Raw genomic sequence first — 22,560 nt, 5'->3', positions numbered from 1 at the left:
AAGAGTGGATAAGAATGGGTTATTGTTCTAATCGTTGCTTGGTGGGAAATTAACTGCAAGAATTGAATTTGGCTTTGTAACTGCTCCATAATGTGCCAAATTCCTTGACATGTTTCAGCTTGCCAGATTCAAAATGTGAGTACAAATTCTTCCCACATTGCTCAAAATCAACAGCATTTTAATTAGCTGTGAAACAGCAATTATGACCCCCCGGACAGGCGTGCTTTCCTGGGAAACAGTCCATGTACTGTTCCTGTGTGGGTTTAAATTTGAATCATGTTTGTCAATCTTGAGTGTCATTTGATCAACACTTCCTCCCTTTTGTCTTCTCATCAATGTCTAAAAACTGTTCTAATCATGCGCAGATGGATTGTGAATAACAATAGCGTAGCTTTACACAGAGAGTTCAAAACAAATGTAATCAAGAGTCACTTCAACGCGAAAAATGAAATTCTGAAGGTCATTAACTACACCTACCATACAGACAACTGCACCCATTTATCTGGACATATATCTATATGGACACACCAGTCAATCAATTGTTAATCACACTCCTGAACTGATTTCAGTCCCACACAGAATACAGTTTTTGGCTAGACAGACACAAGCTCAATATAAAAATATAAAGTGTGAATATTCAACACATCTAAAGAAATTGTTTCACACGCACATCCATGTTTCTGACGGACTCTGGGCAAGCAACTCAAACTAGTGGGCTTACCTTTGGCGTTTTGGTGTATTTTCCATTCCTGGCATCTTTTATGTATGCTATATCCAGTAGGTCTGTATCCTGGAAACAAGGAGAAACACAGCTATATCATTATCAATGTCAACCAAGTGTTAAATAAAAGGCTTCAAAGACATTTAAGGACACAAAGACTTTCTGTGCCCATGCTAGTTATTTGGGATCCAAGGGGAAGCAAACATTTCAATGTCCTTTTCTATTTCTAAATCTGCCACCTTTGGCTGTTGGCGTTGTGTGTTTGTGAAGAACACAAATGTGTTGGGACACACATTAGCCTCATTACTGTTATCATGTGGGAGTCATTCAGTGTAGACACATGCAAGCCTAATGGCTTTTTGCCCTGTAAAACTGTCATTGTAGTGCCATGCACAGAATTAGTACAAAGTGTAACATTCTCATACTGACCAATGACCTGGCTAAAGGAGAACTTGCTCTTCACAAGAACATACACACAAATACAAAACAGATTTTGGAGAATTTACTTATAATATCTGATCCTAATCTAGTGTGACATACCAGAAACCAAAGAAAAAAGGTCCTGATTTTGTTATCCGTAGCTGCAATACACCACTGTACTGAGTGTTGGAAGAGACAAAACAGTTGGATGCAAAACACTCCACACATAAACAATGTGCTGCTGCATGATGATCTGCAACAACACCTTGCCATTGCTTGGCTGGGCTCAGCTGTGCAAGTGGTAGTCAACTGGCAAAGAGACACAACATGCCACTGGAATGAAGTCAGTCTTAAAATTAGATTAGAACACCATGAATATAATCAGTAAAGTAAGCTCTCTGCAACAGCAGTTTAAATATCACTGCTAATTCAAATGGAAACCTTGGCTCCATTGTTGATTTATTATTGATGCAAAAAATGTGGGGAGCAATGTCAGAGCTTGTCCCATCTCACAGTTCCAGCAATTCAGTGTTATGAAGATCACACTATTATGATGCAGAGGCAAAGTGGGGCACAGTTCAAAATAAGGGCACTGAAATATTGACACCATACAAATGTGTCAGCTCATAACCACTCAGCGCATAACACTGAACTTTCCTTCATTCTTCTTACATAAGCAACTGTACTCAAAACACTATCAACTGTGTCCATCTACAAGTGGACACACACCTCACTTTCGTCATTCATTAACTCATCTGTCTGTCTGTCCATTCATGCATCCACCAATCCATCAACCAGCTTTGTTTTCTGCCTATTTGCAAAGCTGTACCTTAAACAACCAATAATATGATTTGCAGTAAACACACACAAATCCAATCATATTGACAGCTCCTGGTACCTTCCTTCACTCACCATATACCTTTATCAGTCTAGATTATTGCTCTGTCCATCTCTCTGAGTGAGCCAAGACATGAGGTGGAAAATTAACCAGGATGAACTGTGTATCCACTCAGGATTATCAGGAGAGGCAGGGAGTGACGGAGGCTTGACTGTATCTCCAGCCGCACAACCAGTATCTGTCTATATCAAGGCCATGAGGCTGGTGGAAAATTGCCCCTGGCCAAATCCGCGCCTACCTTAGACGTCTCGATAAATATAAAATAAATATTCTATTCATATTTTCATTTGAAAAAATATTTTTTTTTTGAATGAAAATATGAATGTATCAGAGTATCTAAGTTCAGGGTTTTGTCTTCTGTAAATTCTTGTACAACTTCTAACAACTGAAAATTGAAATTTATTTTCATACTCAGCATGTAGCACTGACTGCTTATTTTGCCCCATAACAGAAATTAATTGCACAAAGTTGTAGTCGCCACAGATATGTGTTTGTCAAAAGTTGAATAAGACAAGGATCTGTATTTCTTGCAACTATAGATAATAATATATATAATGTACATTAGTAGATGCTAAACATTGGTCACCAAAGATCATAAAATAAAATGCCACTTTGCTTGAGGCACAGCCACTGTCTGTCTGCATATACTGTAAGAGACAGAAATTAAAGCACTCTATTCTTTGGCTGTAACCCACAAGGACAAGCTATTCCTTTACTGCAGTGCGCTGCATCAATTAGCCTGTCCCTGTTTGCACAGAGAGAGCCTCTGAGTCAAAGGTTAACGCCTACATCAGGTCTGCAAATGCCTGCCTTTGAAGTCTCTTTAGAGAGATGGAGCTCCACATGGGGGCCTGGTGCAACAGTGGGGCTTCAGGAAACAGCTCGCTGATGGGGTCCTTTTTGTGCCCTCTGGCCCTTCACTGTTAACACAACTCTAAGCTGGTTCAGCGTCATCAGTTAAGTGTTAACCTATAGAGTCGACTCATTAAAGGTAAAGCAAACTGCTTGTATGGGTGACAAACTGCTTACACAGTGTGTGACTAAGATGATATGCTTGTAATCACTACTGTGACCTCTAAAGTCCTGTGTCAGCATCAGCCGCAGCATGGAGAAGCTTGCTCATTGTGCAGATGTAAATAAAAGTTGATGACAATGACATTTTATTGATATTGATTTGGATTTATAATTGCAGACACTGCAGTTTGTTAATTAAAGCACTTAATTTCAGTCAAGCAGTCCATCCATTATTTCTCCTGTTTAATTTCTCTCATCTATTTCCTACAAAATATATTCATTATCTTTTTTATTTCTGTCACCTCTCTTCATTTATCAAGCTGTCTCTCTCTCTCTACCTCACCCTGTCTTTTTGTCTCTTACCCCCCCCCCCCCCCCCCCTCTCTCAGGGCATTTCTATGTGCCACAAAACAGTGAGCAGGGATCCAAAGCCTATTAAGATCCACGGCACGTCCAGGAAGCAAGCAGGGCCAGAGGGAGAGAAACCACAGAAATTAATGAACATGCTTAACCTGCGCCGGCCCTGGGCTCTGTTTTCTGTGCCTGTTTGTCTATCTCTGCTGTGGAGCCGCTGTTCTCACAACATCTGCAACATACTGCCTTCCTTTTAAAATGAAACTCATTCCTTTTTTTCCAAGGAGAAGGTAAAGAGTGTGATGTTTACATGAAACTTTGCAGGAAATTCATCATTGATCTATGAATCATTTTGCTGTCAAACGTGCCTCTGCTTCAGGTGCTTTGTACATTTAATACACTGTGTTCTTGTGTTAGACCACTCTTTGTTACCCTTTAATTTGAACACTGAGTTCACCTGTGTATGTAATGTGATACATAAAACTTGACTTGGGGCTGGGGGGAAAAATCTGTTACAAGGTGCTTTGAATAAAACAGTCTTTACTGAGAATCGACAATTTTAAAGGCTGGCCAGGCTGGTTGGGAAAGGATGTTCTGGTGTGAGAAAGAAAGTGAAGGAAACATGAAGTAGAAGGCAGAGATGGGGGGAAAAGGATAAGTGGAAATGGGTCGACTGACAGCCACGGGTTAGCTTGCTTATTTACCAACAGCATGCTTGACAGCCTCCGGGTTCAAAATGGATGTGCACTCCACAATGCTCAGAGCTTCTGCTGAGCAACGGAGACAAGGAGTAAAAAAAAAAGCGAAGGCAGGAAGGAGGGAGAGGTGAATATGCACAAAGCAAATGAGGGAGGGAGATATCTAAGGCATGGCTGTTGTGTCTAGTGCACCAGGGCCAGACATGGTGAAAATACATAGCACCGTCACTGTTGCTTCTATTTGTCAAGTCAGTTTTAGTTTGTATAGCACATTTCATGCACAGGCAAGCTCCGTGTTCTTTATAGTAAAAACACAGAAAACATTAAACAAAGATGGAAAACATCAAATACTACACATAAATAAAATAAACTGTCAGCCACCCATACAAAGCACACGACGCACACACACACACACACATTCTAGTTTAATTCTAGATACATTCAGGAGACACATGCTTGTTGATATGAGGGATCTGATATGACTATAGCCAGTGGCATTTGTGAAAGATACCATTATCAGGACTGCTTCATAAACAGTAATAATAACCTAAATCAATATAACTGTATGTATTTGAATAATGAAAAAGCAGAACAAAATATAAAATCAGAATAGATAAATCCACTAACAAGCAATTAATGGTCCATACTGTAGATTCACGTCTCATTAATGACCATGCATGTACATGTATTGTTTGTTGCCCAGTCATATGTGGTTAGCTTTCAGGATTTCTGATAAGCTGCCTCTTTATGTCATGAGGTCACACAGGCTATACTGGTATAACATGTCTGGATGACCTCTAACCCTCTAACAGGACTGTTAGAAAGCATTGGGAGGCTCTTAAACATGTTAAAAAAACAGCTGTCTATACATATGGTACACATGCACAAGAATGTGACAGAAGTTAAAGATACAATAGATGAGACACTTTGGGTTTTATGTGTGTGCAGAGCTACATGGGACTTTTGCATAACCATATTACACTCCTCCATTCTCTTTGGAAGAGTCTTCAAAGGCCCACTGACAAGAGGATTGGATGATTATGGGCATGGAGGTGTCCCCCAACCACAGTAATGGACTGCATTTATATAGCGCCTTTCTAGTCTTACTTACCACTAAAAACAGTTCACAATACATGCAAACATTCACCCATTCACACATGTTTATACACTGATGCCTGAGGCTGCCATGCAAGTTTCCCACCTGCTTATCAGGAGCATTACATCATAAACCGAGCAAATACTTATGTAGAACAAAACACACCAAAGCTGTACAGGTGCTGTGTCTGTCCTTTAAGTGGCACTCCAGTGACACTTGGCTGCCACGAAGCATGCAATGTTATGAGGGAAAATGGTTTGTGGAGGGCTGCACTTGAACTTGGTTGAGAGTTACATTCACTCTGCTGCTCCACTCGTTGGTTCCTATAGAGCGACCCAAACAGCCCCACAGTAGGTAAGTCACAAAGCTCCTTACCTGAAGTGGCTAACTAAAGAGAGAGAGAGCTGCCAACAGCCAGACAAAAGAGCAGAAAGTTTATATGTGCTCTAGGAGGAACACCATTTTGTGTCCAATGAATACACATGCAGTACGCATCTTCTCAAGAAATTAGATAGCACAAGTGCCCTTTCCCACCAGTAGTCTAAAATAACTTAAAACTCATATGAGGACCTATTCAATTTACATTTTTTCCATGGATCAAATGCATTATTAGACAGTATGAAGTGGGGCGTAGCAGCAAAAGTGGGTGAGAAATCAGGCATGGCATATGACAAAGGCCTTGAGCCAAATTGGAGTCTGACATTGCCACAGGGCTGCCCAAGGGTCTATTTAAACTCGCTCTGATTTTCATCTATCCTCTCTGTTCTGTCTCCAGTTCTCCCCCTTGCTTATCTTCCAGTGCAATATTAAAAAAAAATGCAATTCAAACAAATCAATGCTCTGTCACAAACAACCAACAAAGGACAATTTCTCATTACAAAGGCAATCAAATGGATTGAAAGCAGTTACCCTCAGCCCAGCTGGGTATTTTTGCGTAAAGTCTCATTTGGTAGTGATTGTGCAAAGGTCAAACATCTCTCAATTGAAAAATAAATTCTGAAATGTACATCTGTAAAATGAATTGAATTCAAATAAGTTCGAGAAGCACAAGAAAAGCCTAAAAGTCTCATTCATAAGCCTTCATTTTTTGTGCTGATGTGCTGCTCTTGTATCCACTCTGAGAAAGGTCCCTAAAATTGACTAGTTTGTCCCTAACCTTTTACTGCTGGAAAATCTGTGGTTTTGAAAGGGTGCAGCCCATCTATCTCAGCCAGTGAACAAATATGCTGTGCTGATGCAGAAATCTCTGCCAGCCACCATGTACGTCTGTTTGGGTTTAATCATAAATTCTGTAAAGGCTTCTCCAGCTTTGCTCACACTTAGTCTGACCCCCTGTATGCCCCATACCTGGTCAGGTGAATGCCAGAAAGCTTTTGAGTATCTTAAATCCATCATGTGTTGCTTTATCTGACCCTAATTTTACCCTGACATTTAAAAGTCAAATGCAAGTAGAGAAAACATGGAGAATTTTTAAAGAGTTACTTATTTTGTCTCTCACATGCTCCCTATCTACCTGTTATCTTTAGCAGGTGCGGTCACGCCTGGTTCACACACCTATCCTTACAGATCTGATCTAAACTGACTGGTTTAGGTCTCACAAATAATCCATTCCTTGAAACAAAAACAAAAAATTAAATCCCTGTTTCTTCATTCTGCTTGAGCATCTTTGACAAGATCATGTTTCTTTCCGTGTTACTGTTAGCTCTAATTCAATTTGTATTGTAGTCTTTTAAAGGGAAATTGACACTGTAGGTACATAGGGACATTGTTTGTTTTCTACTGGACGGATGCTGCGCAGCTACAATGAGGTTAATTAATATAATGCTTTGGCACAGCCTTTAGTCCTATGCCCTTCCTCATCCTCCTGTAATGTAAATACTCTAAACAGGCATTACAATGGTTCTTTAATAACTTGTTCACTGTCACTAAATGTACATTAGTCGTCCCCTGTTGCAGCCTTCAAGTTCAAACCTTCAGTCCCTTCACTTTAACATTTCATTGATTGTTGACACAGATTTAGCCAAATTTCAACAGACTTAATGCTATTTTTTAAAAAGTATGTACAGATTTTCACAAACACTGGAATAATGTCAAGAAGATAATATGGAAGCCAGCTGGAGGGATTGTGGATGGATCTTCTTTCAGACTGTATGATTCACTCATCTCCTGATTTCTCATCTTTAAGTTATTTGTCAGGACAAATTCAGGATCAGGATTAATCTGTAACACCTACAAATAGAATATCTCTCTGGATTTACCCTTATTCCACTAAACCCTCATGGTGAGGTATCATGCAGGTAAACATATACATTGAAATGTGCCTTTGATGGTTTGGATAAGGACGGCTAGAAACACATGTGGAGTTACGTGATAAAAAAAAACGTGAGTTAAGTCATAAATATGTGGAGTCGCATGACTTTGGTTATCAGTTTGAGGTTGGGTTCATGGTCTGACAGATGGATAGAGGACACGTGGATTAGAGGTCAAGAGGATTGAGGGAAGGAATGAGGAAACGATGGAGAAGGAGGAGTAAGGGAGAAACAGCTTTGTGGTAAAATAAAACAAAAAAAAAAAACACTGAGGCCAAGCAGTGGAGGAGCGTGGCTATGGCTGATAGAGGCTATCAGTTGCTGACATGCTCCACAAAACAGCCAACGTTCAGATAAAGGCCACAGGAAGCTTTGTTCTATACATCAGCGCACACACTCATGCTTCGCACACAAATGCACACACACACAAATCAGGTAAAGCACACCCTCACAAACCACTCTATGGGCATATATATATATATACACACACACGTGCGTGCTTGTGCATACATACACACAAACTAACTCTTCTCTATCATCAGTCTGCAGTGTCTGTTGTGTTCAGTCATTATAAATACTCAGTGACTGAGAGTGATGATGTGACCGGCTCTTCAGCTCGCATTGGTCACCATTTTCCTTGGAGCGTGCCAGACCAATCAAATCGCGGGCACACACACGCAGACACACACAGTGATGGATGGAAGGTGTAGTGAGGGATACTGGAGGGAGTGTACTCCTCTCTGATAGATAGCAGAACTGAGTGGGATGACAGAGAAAGCAAAGCTGCTTCCCTCATCTGTCCATCACCTCTGTTGTTCTCTCTCTCTCTCTCTCTCTCTCCTCTCTCTCTCTCTCTCTCTCTCTCTCTCTCTCTCTCTCTCTCTCTCTCTCTCTCTCTCTCTCTCTCTCTCTCTCTCTCTCTCTCTCTCTCTCTCTCTCTCTCTCTCTCTCTCTCTCATGGTTATGCTTTTGGCTGGATTTTTACTTCTCCCTCCTCCTTCCCTCACTTACTCTATCCTCTCATGTCCATCTCTGCCTCCGCTGTCTTGGACATGTGCCTCTCTGTTTCACTTGTCTCACCTATCCTCTCTCTGGACATCTGCCTCCTCTAGTCCTCCTCTCCCTCCCTTCCTCCCTCCTTCCCTCCCTCCCTCCCTCCCTCCCTCCCTCCGTGCTTCCCTCCTGTCTTCTCGCATCTTAACAGCAGCTCTCGTGTTTTTGAATGACAGTTCACATCTTGTCTGATCCCCTGTCGACACACGCATGCACACACGCTAACACACCACCCCCATCCCTTCTTCCGTCCTTACTCCTCCACACCATTTAAGTCTGCTCCTCTATCTGTGTGGCTTTCTTCAGGCACACTGTGGATGACTCTTATCTGCTGCAGTGAAACATCTGAGATCCTCTTCAGTGTCCTGGAACGAGTGACTCATGCACAACACATTCACAGGATTGTACAAACATATAAAACCCACAGAAAGCTGGAACTGAGGGCCAGACACTGCAGTAGATACATGCTCACATACTACAATGTACCTGTACACGTTTCTATTTCTATAGTCAGAAAATCCAGTTTCCTCTGGGCCTCTATACAACCTATCCTTCTATTCTTCTTCTTTCTGAGTAATGATCTCACAACATTATTGCAGATTTTCACGCACACACACACAAACACACACACACACACACACACACACACAGGCAAAGTACGCTCAACCACAACACGTCTCTCAATTCATGACTATAAGCTACAAGTGAGCAGCGTGCCTGTGTGTGCTTGTGCTGTGGCTGAAGTCCTTTGAGAATCACTGCCAGTGGCAGATACAGTGCAGCTCTGGCTCTCATCTTTCACATCACCTCATTTAGACACCTCCTAAGTGCAATCCATGGGCCCTTTGAAGTCAGGACAAATCGGACGGCTTAGAGAAATACATTTTTCACTTTCTTTCTGCAGGCAAAACTCTTTTCGCTCTGTTTGTCACTTCACTTTTCTTGTAGCTCTAACTTGAACAGTTTGATAATGGCATGTTAACATTAGATACAACTTGAATACAATGAGAGAGAGAAGAGGATGGGACATTGGCTTTGTGACACCACACACAAGCATAAACAGAGTTAAGAGTATTGTTTACACATTCTGTGTCATTTCCATGATGTCAACTGAACAGTTTGAATAAGTCGCCACTGAAAGTGTTTATCAAGACATAAGTATGTCACTGAGGCCTCTGTCACTGTTTGTTTATTAGCACAAAACACAAATTACAGCTGAAGGTGAAATGGAACATCTGTAGTTTTGCAGATATTTGGTCTTAAACTAATTGATCAACAAACATTTTCTATAACTACAGCTATATCATTAGCATGGCTAAAAACAGGACTAGGTCAAAACCTACAACATGGCTGGAGGGCTAATGTAACACATACAGGTAGTGGCAACACAAGAAGATAACCAGCCAGGACGAAGGGTCTCAGTCACTCAGCCGTGGACATTCACGTTTATAGGCCTGGCGCTGCTGCCAATAAAGGTTCCAGTTCCATCCAAACCAAACACTGTAACAGCCACACTGCTTCTAAATCATGTATTTTGTATTTCTCTGAGTTCTTGCTCCTTGGCATTATTGAATTGCTAACTAAAATAAAATCATGTAAAATGAGCCACGCTGATGTATCGGTCAGGTTCCACTCTCGACCCGCTGCTACACTGAAGCAAAGTGTCTTTTTATCCTTTTTCCTGTCTAAAAAAACCACAGGCAATTATGAGTGCTTGTCAATAGGTCCTAAAAGTGTTTCATACAAAAAAAAAAAAGAACAAACAAACAATATCAGCATCAACACAATCAGACAGTCAAATGGAGAAAATGTCTCTAAAAGGTTTCACTGCCACCCTGGCCTCAGTTTGTCTCCTAATGTACTGATGAAAACTAATTCTCCATGTCCCTCTCTTATTCTCTTCTAATGGGCCAGGTGTTGCTCTTTTCCCTCCCATCATGTAACTCTCGAGGAAGGCTCTCAAAGAGGAGTTTGTATTTTAAGTATGGCAGACACAGTATGCGCTTTTTGTCTTGCCCCAGAGCACTTCCAAGCTGTTTAAATTTGATACCTTCTTATAATTCCACCAAACTGAATTGTCTTTGGTGGAGTAAAGAAAGGCGACTGACCCACATTTGTGACACACTTAGTTGCTCGAGCAGAAATGGAACGGCAAGAGGATGAGGGAAGTCTGAGGGATCTGAAATTCGGGGATGGACAACAGATCCAGCTTGGCAGAATTCACTCCAGCACTCCATTTATCAATCAAAAAACACTATGGTGTCAAGTCGGTCTGCAATGTAAGACACAGTTAACATTCATATGATAGTAGATAAAGGGGATTTCTGTAGTTTTTTTGTTTTTGTTTACCTACGTTTATGTGTCTATGTAGAGATGTTAATAAATTAAAATAGCGGCCATAATGAGTCCATCAGTGTGTTTTTAATAAGCTGTCTGAGGCAGCAGCTGGATAATTGCGTCAGGGTACACAGGAATTCAGTGACAAGCAGCAGGGTGGTATTAAAAACTCAGAAACCCCTGGCTGGTTGGAATTACAGCCCTCTCAAACACCAGAGGATCATCTAATGTAATTATTACGATGAGCCTGTATCGGAGCAATCAATAATACAAAGTAAAATCTGTCTGAGAGCTGTCACAATACAAGACAAGCACAGTTCAAGGTTTCTCAGAGTGAACACAAGATATGCAGCTTTTTCTAACACGTTTGTAAATCATTAACGAGACCAGTCCACGGAAGAAGAAAAAAAAAATCACTCTTTGCTCTTTGTGATTATCTGTACTTACTATCCAAATGATCGCTCTATGTCTGTCTCTTTGAAATTAAGTTAAAGACCTTTTCTTTCCAGTCGCCCACTTGAGCAATTGGTCATTCATTTACGTGCAGGAAGCACTGGAAATAGTTCTAAAGCAAAAAGCCTATAATTGCCCTATTAGGAAATGGGACTTGAGTGTAAGCCATCCACTGGCCTGATTCCTCCAGCAGAATGAGTTAAGTAGCATTTATTGAGCATTTCCATGAATGCGGAAAAAACCTGTTAGTTAAGAGTGAAAGAAGAAGGGGATAGCAGACAAATAACAACTCTTTATACATCCATATAATAAATGAATGAAGAGGTTCATCATGTTGGTCTATTTCAGTCTCATTCAGCATTGTTCAACAGGCAAATGACATTCTTATTGTAGTAGTTTAATAGTTCAACAATCTGCACGCCAACAAAATATACTGCATTCTAAAATTATATATGTTCATTTAACTTTTAACATTAACCTTCCCATTGTAAGCAGATGGAGTCCTTTTGCTAAGGCTGGCACATTTACACACATGAAAGGATAGCAACAATAGTATTGCCCCACTTAAATTACAAAAAAAATAATGATGGATTTGCCATCAAAGGGAAAACTAACAAAAGGGAACTGGTGTCAATTTTACAACATTCTTCAGAGGAGAAGGGTCTAAATTATGATGTGCAATTCAGACTTCAATATTATTTTAATTTCAGTTCTCATCTTTCTGTTCTCAGCAGCAGTGTAGATGAAAGAGATGAGGAAGAGAAAGGGAGAACTTCATTACTGGGTAAACTTATGACCTACACAGCACAGGCAAAGACCTTAAATGAAAGGGAAATCAAATAGCTTAACAAATGAGTTGTGTATTCTTCTGTCCTAGACTTTAAACCTCACATGAAAAAGGAACTGAATCTCATTTTTGAGACATATCCTAGTTTAATCTTGATTAGTTGACTTTACAGTGAAGTGAAAGGTTCTGATATTAAGTATAAGATTTACTGTGTTTTAGTTTTGTTTTATAATGGAACTGTTTATGACATAAAATGATCTAATGTGTTTGGAATGTTAATTGTTGAATTAAAAATGCGTAGCAGGATAGCTAAGTGTTTTTAATTGGTACCTGGAGAAAAATTACCTTGTGAGGCAGCTGGATTTACAAGATCAAATCACAAGCCCAATCAAGTGGATTGGACCAATCAGTACTGCCAATCCAGCTGTCTCGCAAGATAAGAGGGTGATAGATGGTGATGTACAGATCCATCCATCCATCCATCCATCCATCCTCTTCCGCTTATCCGGGGTCGGGTCACAGGGGCAGCAGCCTAAGCAGTGAAGCCCAGACTTCCCTCTCCCCAGCCACTTCGTCCAGCTCTTCCCGGTGGATACCGAGGCGTTCCCAGGCCAGCCGAGAGACATAGTCTCTCCAGCGTGTCCTGGGTCTTCCCCGGGGTCTTCTACCGGTGGGACGTGCCCTGAACACCTCACCAGGGAGGCGTCCGGGAGGCATCCTGACTAGATGTCCGAGACACCTCATCTGGCTCCTCTCAACACAGAGGAGCAGCGGGTCTACTCCGAGCTCCTCCCGGATGACCGAGCTTCTCACCCTATCTCTAAGGGAGAGCCCAGCCACCCTAAGGAGGAAACTCATTTTGGCAGGACAGCCCATATCAGGGGGTCCGATACCTCGTACCCCCGGAGAACCACCCACAGGACTCCCCGAGGGACACAGTTGAATGCCTTCTCCAAGTCCACAAAACACATGTGGACTGGTTGGGCAAACTCCCATGCACCCTCAAGGATCCTGCAGAGGGTGTAGAGCTGGTCCACAGTTCCACGACCCGGACGAAAACCATATTGCTCCTCCAGAGAGGCTGAGGAGTGTGATCCCCCTATAGTTGAAACACACCCTCTGGTCCCCCTTCTTAAAAAGAGGGACCACCACCCCAGTCTGCCATTCCAGAGGCACTGCCCCCGATGTCCACGCGATGTTGCAGAGTTGTGTCAACCATGACAGCCCCACAACATCCAGGGCCTTGAGGAACTCCGGGCGGCTCTTATCCTGCCACCAAGGAGCTTTTTGACAACCTCGTGACCTCAGCCCCAGAGATAGGAGAGCCCACACCCGGGTCCCCAGACCCTGCTTCCTTACCGGAAGGCATGTCAGTGGGATTGAGGAGGTCTTTGAAGTATTCCTTCCTGAGTTTTATCGAACATTTTGGTTACACATAAGGCCTCTATTTCTTGAGGTCATAAAATATGCCAGTACAAAGACCACATACTTGGGTCAGACAATTGGCTTTCAGCTATGTTATCTACCCAAAAGATTAAAAACGCAAGCTTTGTGATAAACAGTACACTTAGAGCATGGAAAAGACTAAAAAATATCTTAGGAATATACATTAATGTTCCCAAAACAACAGAATTATAGAACAACCCAGCAGTTACCATCAATAATGAAAAATTAAACTGGACATCATGGATTAATGGAGGAATAAAAACGGTGTTAGATATCATTTCTCAAAATAAAAAAATGCCATTTGAACAATTTAGAAGGAAATTGAATCTAACCAGTAAAGATATGTTTAGATATTTACAACTAAAAAATTGGTTAACCCAAACTTTTGTGCTAAATGATGCTAATGAACCTTCACTTATGGAGAAACTTTTGTTAGATAAAACAGAAAAAAACTAAATTGATAGGCAAGGTATATAATTATCTGATTGAAGCACAAATTGATAGATATTCATTACATAAAATATATGAGGACTGGAATAAAGATCTAAAAACTTCAAATTTAAACAAAAAATGCGTACACTAATATTATTATTATTACAGTCTGAATGGTGGGTGTAAGAATGAAAGAGTGGATGTGGAGTTATAAAACTGGTTGAGAGAGAATATTGTGGTGTGTAATTCATGTTAAGTTATATGTTTGGGAAAATGAGTTGTGTGAATGTTTTGATGTGTATGTGTTATGCTTATGGGTGTGTATTTGTGCTACTGTTATGGGTGTGTATTTGTGCTAGTGTTATGGGTGGGGAGAATGAGTTGTGGGAATGTATGGAGTGTATGTGTGCACCTTGGGGAGGTGGAGAGATAATGAATTTTGGGGTAGACATGCTATTTCCTTTTTTTGTTTTGTTTAGTTTATGAATGTACTGGTATGAGCATGTGATCTCTGAAATTGATATAAAAAGCAAATAAAAATAATTATTAAAAAAAGAAAGAAAGAAAATCCAAGGTTCCAATCCTTTCTGTGTGCAGTTGGCATCATTTTCTCTTTACAATTAAAGAGACAAATTCAGCAATTCAGCTTAACTGGAGATTCTAAAATTAGAGTGATTGTTAGCATAAAAATGTTTGTTTACCCCAACTGTGAAAAATTACGACAATTAAAAAAAAAAGCCATCACAATGTCTTAGAGCTCAAAGTGACATCTTCAAATTGCTTGTTTTGTCTGAACATGAGTGTGAGTACGGTCTGTTCCAAGTTTTTTCTAGACTAATTAGCTTTCAGTAACTCCATTTGATTTCATTTCATTCTAATCCCTTCATTTAACAACCAAAAATCTCTGTAACATTATTTCATAGAAAGTTGGACAGAGTTGGACTGAGGATTAAAAGTCACTGTGTATTTTTTGTAGTATTAGCGCCGCAACAAAATGATGTGAAATATGAGGTTGTCCTCCATCGAAGTTTCCCCATCAAAGCCAGGGATAAAACAGGAAGGAAGTGTGTTCTCTTATTGAGGGCTTGTCTACAGTGGGACTTCAAAGTCTTCTGGCTGAATGCCTTTATTTGAAAGGGCTCCCTGAGGAAAGCAGCCACCTGGCTCGGTACGGCGATGGCAGTCAAATCACAGCAGCAGGGGGGTTTTGAGTACTTTGCAGCATCAAAAAACAAGCTGCATGGATTGGATTGTCATGGCAACTGGGCTGGGTTAGCGTTTGAAGTGGAAGGAAGGGAATGGAGGAAGAAAAGAGAGTGTCTGTCTGTCTCACTGTGTACCAGCTGACTCATAAAACACAGTCCTCACAAATTTTAAATGTCAGTTTACTAGAAGCATGAGTGTTTAAATGTCTAAGCTATAAATTCTCCACCACCGCTGATTAAGCATAATTAAAACTAATAGAGCAAATCGATGTCTGAGAGATTTAATTTACGCCTTGTGACCTGTAACAGTAGCATTTAGTCTTTCTCAGAGGAACAGTTATCAGAGATCTATAAACTACTGTGACCAACTGTACAGTAACTTCTGATCTCTGACCCCATCTTCAAAATGTCAGGTCATCCCATTGCGACACACAAACCACAGATTCACACATTTTATTGACGTTTGACCATAGCACTCAATGTGCAGCCATCATCTTATTAAGGCACACTCTAGTGAGCCAAGCAAAAATCATTCACATCAGTGTTAGTTAGGGACAGGAGAAAAACAATAGTGAAATTTGCTCAGCTGAATCAACACATTCACTTTTTTTTTTTTATTTATAAGCTGAATGAAAAACTGTGTCCAAACTTTTGAGTGGTGCTGTATTTATTTGATTTTTTGGTCATATGTGGGTCAAATTTCTAGGCTGATGATTTCACGCCAATCATTCCTGCCCTGCCTATACAAAAGGCTTGCAACATTTAGCATTGCTTCATCTTCTGATCTAGCATTGCTTTGCCCTACTGACAATCTAATGATCATTCATAGTTCACACAGCGACTGGTCAGGAGTCTGGAGGAGAGAAAGAAAGAAAGCAAAGTGTGAAGCTCTCACTCTCTCTCTTTCATTCTTCAGACAACTACTTCCTTCACTTCTTGTGCGTGAAATTGAATACAAAACCATGAAAGCCTTTGAGGACAGAGTGTCTGAAAGTATATACTTGTGACTTGCCACTCTCTATGACACCAGTTTTTTTTTTTTTTTTACTCTACCTTTGGGTGTGGCCATTCAGAACGGGAATACACACATGGTTAGATTACGTGTCGCACCATTGAAGTTCATTTGTTTTAGTTGTTACTCAGTGGTGTCATGGTAAAGTTAAAATGCCTTCAATATAATGGGAAAGCAAGGATACATTTAATGCTTGTAGTGTATAGTCTTATGCACATTCATGACATCTATGCACTTCAGGCATTCTTTACTTGTTCAGCTTGGTGGCACTGCCTGATCAGCGCAGAGCAAAACAAGCACAAACAAGATGACACTCACTGATTCAGCTGTGTTGTGATGCAGAGCTCAACCAACAGCTAAGCTCTGTCTCATCCATGCAAATATCTAACTGACAGCTACAACAGCCGCCTGGCCTCCGCTGCACATTTAAATCTATTCAAATAATAGCTATGCTGGAATGACAACTCGAAACTCTGGCAAATGCTGCTGCCTGGGAGGGGGGGGGGGGGGAGCTAAAAAGTACAGAGCTGTAATCTTGATATTTCATGGTAAAGGTTCGAATATTCAGGATCCAAATTTGGCACAACTTACTTCCTGTTATAAAATGACTCCCCGTTGCCTCAGAGAGCAACTTTGTGTATGTAAGGGTAGCAACAGAAAAAAAATTACTTGTGTAAAATTGATTTATTTCAACATTTAAATGGAGGATAAACCCCTTGAGATGCACTATCCTGTTTTTAAAGGGATAATTACAACATTTAAACAAAACAGAATACATTAGTAATTGTAAAGATAATACATTAAACAACACAACAACTCAAAGATTCAACAAAGTAACACCAACAGGACTCTCACACAATCCCAAACCCCACCTGCTACATCTGTTACATGTGTCATCTGTAAAATAAGGGTGGCAACTCGTAGAGCACTGCATCTTATTATTGCAGCAAAACCAATATATGAACCCAGGCAGGTAATAATGAAGAGGTTATCAGGAAGTAGAATGACACAGAGTGCACAGAGAGACAAAGACAGACAATGGTAGAGACAGTGACAGAATTCAACAAAAAACAGGGTGAAGCAGACATTTCAGCTGACTGCAGTCTATAGAGCAAAGATAAAAGTCAATTTAACAGGGTCACTGTTAACCACACATCTCAGTACTGTGCATCAAAATTTCATTAAGCCTTTTCTTTGACACCAGAAAGGCTTCCTTTATTTTTTAAGATGTGTTGTTTTTTGACAATGCTCAAGTGAGAGGAACGAGACAGCTGGAGAGAATGGCAGAATAATTATCAGTCATCCTCATCCAATGGAAGTCTCTCGTTCCCGCTCTTCTTTTCTGTTGTGTGACCGTGTGTAACATCCCCGCCATGCAAATACTGAGCACTTATTGTCAATCTGCAATCTGTGTGAACTGTGTCAGATGAAAGGAGTCAACATTATAAAGATCATTTTTGAATAAGTGGCTCAGAAATAGGCCAGCATAAATGTTATAAATACCTGGACTCATGAGACAATGAGAAGCTTAATCATCCTCTTCACTCTGCTGTCATATAACCAGGCAGTCAGACAGAGCATCTTTGATTAGGCCAACATGACTTATTGTTTGTGGACAGTAAGCCATACTGTATACGCGCACTTAGTCTAACAATAATCACATTATATCATCTATTTTGTTGTAAAGTCTTAAATCATCGATAACTAATATAATTTTCTGATTGCAATCTTTTTTTTCCTTTTTTTTTTTTACAGATTACAGACTCATTGCTTGTCTGTAATGTAAGTGATGTAATTCTACTGGAGCACTTTAATAAATTACTGTAATATGGTCATATTTTTTTCCAGTCACATTAACAGTAAAGGGCTATCATGTTCAGTGGAGTTGAACATAAATTTTATGCCAGAGTATAGGCTGTAAAATTGTTACTACTATTACATTATTTTGAAATGAATACAGTTTTGTTTGTGTTTATCAATTAAAAACACAGATACCATTTTCCCTTAACGCACATTTTTAGAAATAACTTGGCACTAAAATATAACTTTTCATACAGTTACAACCACAATATAATTTTAGTGTTATCAAAGTTACCTTTAGTGATGCTATAATGCCATGTTTTTACAGCTGAACACAGAAAAAATACAGAAGTTGGTTTCTAGCTATTCCACTCATCGACAATTGGTTGGCATTAACATTAAAAAAACACAGTAATGCACCAACAAAGGAAGTGAAGAAGATGCATTGTTGAAAAACGCGCACTAAAATGCCCTCTTGGGAGCCAAAACGCGTGCTAAGGTGCCCTCTTGAGAGCCAAAACGCATGCTAAGGTGCCCTCCTGGTTGGCAAAACACACTAAACTGCCCTCTTGGATGGCAAAACGTGTGCTAAGGTGCCCTCTTGGGAGCCAAAATGTGTGCTAAGGTGCCCTCTTGGGAGCCAAAACTCATGCTAAAGTACCCTCTTGAGAGCCAAAACTCATGCTAAAGTGCCCTCTTGAGAGCCAAAACTCGTGTTAAAGTGCCCTCTTGAGAGCCAAAACTCGTGCTAAAGTGCCCTCTTGAGAGCCAAAACTCGTGCTAAGATGCCCTCTTGGGAGCCAAAACTCGTGCTACGGTGCCCTCCTGGTTGGCAAAACACGCAAAACTGCTCTCTTGGGTGGCAAAAACATGCACCAAAGTGCCCTCTTCAGTGGCGAAGAGGGCACTCCTTCAAGGCAACATACTACAGCCTACTACATCTCCACTGTATTACCGCATATCAACATGGTTGATATTTTTAAAGAAATGTTGTGATGACTATAATGAGCTCAACCCCACAGTATGCATCACATGACTGCAGTATTACAGTAATGCAGTTAAATGGAGCCTAAATGTAACTTTTGTTTGTCTATGAGAAAATTGCATTTAAGTCAATACAATTTTACAGTATTTTTTAATATAAATTGAAAAGCAGAACATTTAGTTTTGATGATGGATTTCCTAAAAAATAGTTGGTTGATCCAATAAACTTGCAGTGGAACAGACAGAGGTAGGTTCTGGTGTTCAGTGGCAATGACAAAACAGGTTTATTCGTCATGGATACTAATCACAGTGATAAGAGGCTACTAAAATTACAGATGCTGATGTTATCTTTTATACATCAGTCTGAGTATTCAAAATCAACATCATGTTTACAAGGTGTTGGTCACCACATTAAAGGATTCAACAACCTTTTAACAAACTACCAATAAGACTGGAGCATAAATGGCAGTGCTGACATAACAGTTATTCTTCAGTTACTGCTGCATTATCAACATCATTCACAAACCATGTGATTGGTTAAGCTTATCACTTGAATCCAGGATGTCTTAGCTGCCCAGTCAGAGCTGCTGCCATCATTTATTCACTTCCGTTGCTCTGGTAGACACAATGAACGGTGTCGGCACCAATACTGATCAGAACGGAAAGGCTCTAAATGGACAAAACAGCTTCTTTTCTGGATGTGTGATTCCAAGGAGGAAATGAACAGAACCATGTCTTTCCTCCACCTCAGTGCTACTGTGTGTGTGTGTGTGTGTGTGTGTGTGTTTGTGTGTGTGTGTTTGCCTGCTTGAGCAAGCATTTGTTTACTAGTGGACAAGCACAGAGCAATAGGATTGGATATAACCTGATTCTGCTAATCCCAGTTTCAATTCCAACATGGTAAAAAAAAAGAAAAATATCTTTATTCTTTAAGCATTTACTTTGACTTTTATAAGTTCATTCAATTAAGTTCATTCAAAGGCTTTTAACTTAACTGCTTTTGTTTTGAGTTATTTCTGTCTCATCTTTCCTTCAGTAAATAGTGCGTCACCTCAAAAGCCAATTTATGCTGGACAACAGTGGACTTGCACGTAGACGCAGTTCCATACATATATTTTTCCGAGGTCTGACGACACAGACGTGGGGTGGGGGTAATGTGTGCATTGATAAACAGGGTGTCACAGAGATAAATTTCCAGAGTTGTAAAATCCAGTCAATGATTATTACAAGTTTCACTTTAAACAACACGCCCCACGCCAACACAGGTGTTGTTTTACATAGAACAGTTTCCAGTTTCCAGTTTAATGACAAGAATACAGTAAATGCATATATGGTGTGTCACAGCTATAGGCAGGTAAGGTGCTAACACTGGCTGATGACACATTCTGACTAAAAGACAGCAAGACATTGGATTTTCTTTTAGATGTACAACGTGCTTCCTTTAATGTCTGCTCAATTTTGAAGAGCAACCTGACTCACAGATAATTAACTTCCAATAATCACTGTATTTTGATTTGTCGTTTTTGAGCGTTTACCACAGTCTATCTTTCACTGTTGTGATGTCAGCCATGCATGCTCATATCTAAAAAAACAAAAGAAAAAAAAGACATGCTGTTGTGTTGATGCATGACGTAGCCAAATATTTAGCCTTTTGTTTGCCATAATAAAGGGTAATAGTGTTTAGGAACCAATAAGCAGAATTTAAATGGTACATGGTTCTAGGCTTTTTGGATTTGGTTCTAACTTGGAATCAGTTTTCCGTTCCCAACCCTACAGAGCAGCAGAAAAGAAGAAGTCCTAATTGGAATTCAAGGAGTAAAACAGGGCTAACTCAAACACAAACAAAGCCTTCTGAAGTCATGCAGGAACTGCTAATCCAAAATGTTTGGCAGTGCTTTTCTTCTTTTAACACTTTTCTTTTTCTGCTTTTGACTCCCAGCTCTGACACTTAAGCCTACTCTACAGTGCAACACATACAGACTACCGGTTCTCTACGTTACACTTACAGCCCTACAGAGCAGACAAGTCAACAGTTTACATTCTCCTAATTTTGGGGAACGTGCCAAACTGCATGGCACATAACAAAAACTGCAAGATGAAAAAAAGGCAATCTTTGTTTTACATTTCATTGTAGGAACATTTGCTGTTCTCAAACAACACAGCATAAAGTGGCTTTCCTAACTGTCATAATATTTAAGTGCTGCAGTGACAATGAGGACAACAGTTTTGGTCCAGTGCCTGAAAACTAATAAATAACAGATATAAAATTACTGTGCAGAGACATCTATGGTCGACATCAATAACTCCCTACGCTGACTTTTTGCTGTCAGCTGTAACCATTCAGTGTGGACTGTAACGCTTAACCCTCTCACTACCAGTAATGGTAACATCTGAATAAATTACCTGAGCAATTTTTTAAAAACCTATTTGGAAATATTTATCTCAGCTTTCACGAGGAAAACTTATCCAGAAGTAATGTTTTATGAAGCACAGCACTGACAAAGAACCTACAGCACAATACTGTGTGAGGGCTATTATCATTTTGCCTATTCAAATCTGCTTTGACAATACACAATATAATGTTGTGTGTAGTAATACCAAGATAAGTTGATTTTAATTGTTAAGAGCAGTTTTTACTATTACTGGTTATGCTACATTAACTACAACTGCCTTTACACTTATTTTTGGAAATTCATTTTTATCACTTGTTCATGCCAATAACATTAGATATTTGAGCCAGTGCTGCATCAGAGGTCATCAAACTCCCTTTATGAACTGAATTCTACAACTCAAGTGGAGAGGCAGATCTGTCATAATGTAACAAGACTGCAAAATGCAAGGTCATGTGACTCCAGTAGAAATATACAGTACACATTGTGTTACTTTATGGATTTCTAGACATATCTTAAATGTTTACTGCCAAAGTGTTAATATGCTTCATTATTGCTAATTCTCACGTAGGCTAGCTGCAAATATGGCAATTTTTAACAATGGCATGATCAGTTTACATCAGCAAATCTGCTAAAAGCCAATCAAAATCTAAGTCTAAGGCCAATCAAAATGAAATACCAGCCTAAAATATGTACCATGAAAGAGACTCATTAAGTAAATGAACTGATGCCACAGATAATAAAAGGGGACATTAAAAACAAAAAAGTCACTTCAATATGTTCATGATGGTTCTCATCTTCTTCCTATTTCTTCTTTTTTCCTTTTCTTATTCTGTCTGTTTCTCTCCGCTGTTAAAGATGAAATAGGGCCTTGGTGTGCCAGCCTATAACTTGGCAGAGGTCACAATTCACTTTCAGTAGACTGGCTGCAGATTTATGCCTTCTCTCTCACTCCCATATAGTGCTGACGGAGGTGGAGGAGCAGCAGCCCCGGTAATCACAGAAAATTGCTGTGTTGGGGGAAACAGATGTGTGAACTCTGCTATGACAGAGTGAAGAGAAGAGTGTGTGTGTTTGTGTTTGTGCATCAAATGTGTTTTAGATTTAACAATATAAATATAATAAAAATAAAACAGCTTTATTCATGATCA

The 22,560-nt window shown here is 40.0% G+C and overlaps 1 protein-coding gene across 2 annotated transcripts in view; it reads right to left on the bottom strand.

Annotated features, from left to right (window-relative positions):
- LOC128377130 (1-phosphatidylinositol 4,5-bisphosphate phosphodiesterase beta-1) overlaps window positions 1-22,560 on the bottom strand; it is a 112,234-nt gene that overhangs the window by 77,201 nt on the left and 12,473 nt on the right. For both annotated transcript variants that reach the window (XM_053337030.1, XM_053337031.1), the window contains exon 3: window positions 722-790. In XM_053337030.1, the coding sequence (XP_053193005.1) occupies window positions 722-790 (69 nt within the window). The remainder of the gene's footprint in view (window positions 1-721; window positions 791-22,560) is intronic.

Source organism: Scomber japonicus, chromosome 17 (assembly GCF_027409825.1).
Source record: "Scomber japonicus isolate fScoJap1 chromosome 17, fScoJap1.pri, whole genome shotgun sequence".
NCBI lineage: Eukaryota > Metazoa > Chordata > Actinopteri > Scombriformes > Scombridae > Scomber > Scomber japonicus.
The sequence above is the reverse complement of the archived record's forward strand: the minus strand, read 5'-3'. Positions and strand labels throughout refer to the sequence as shown.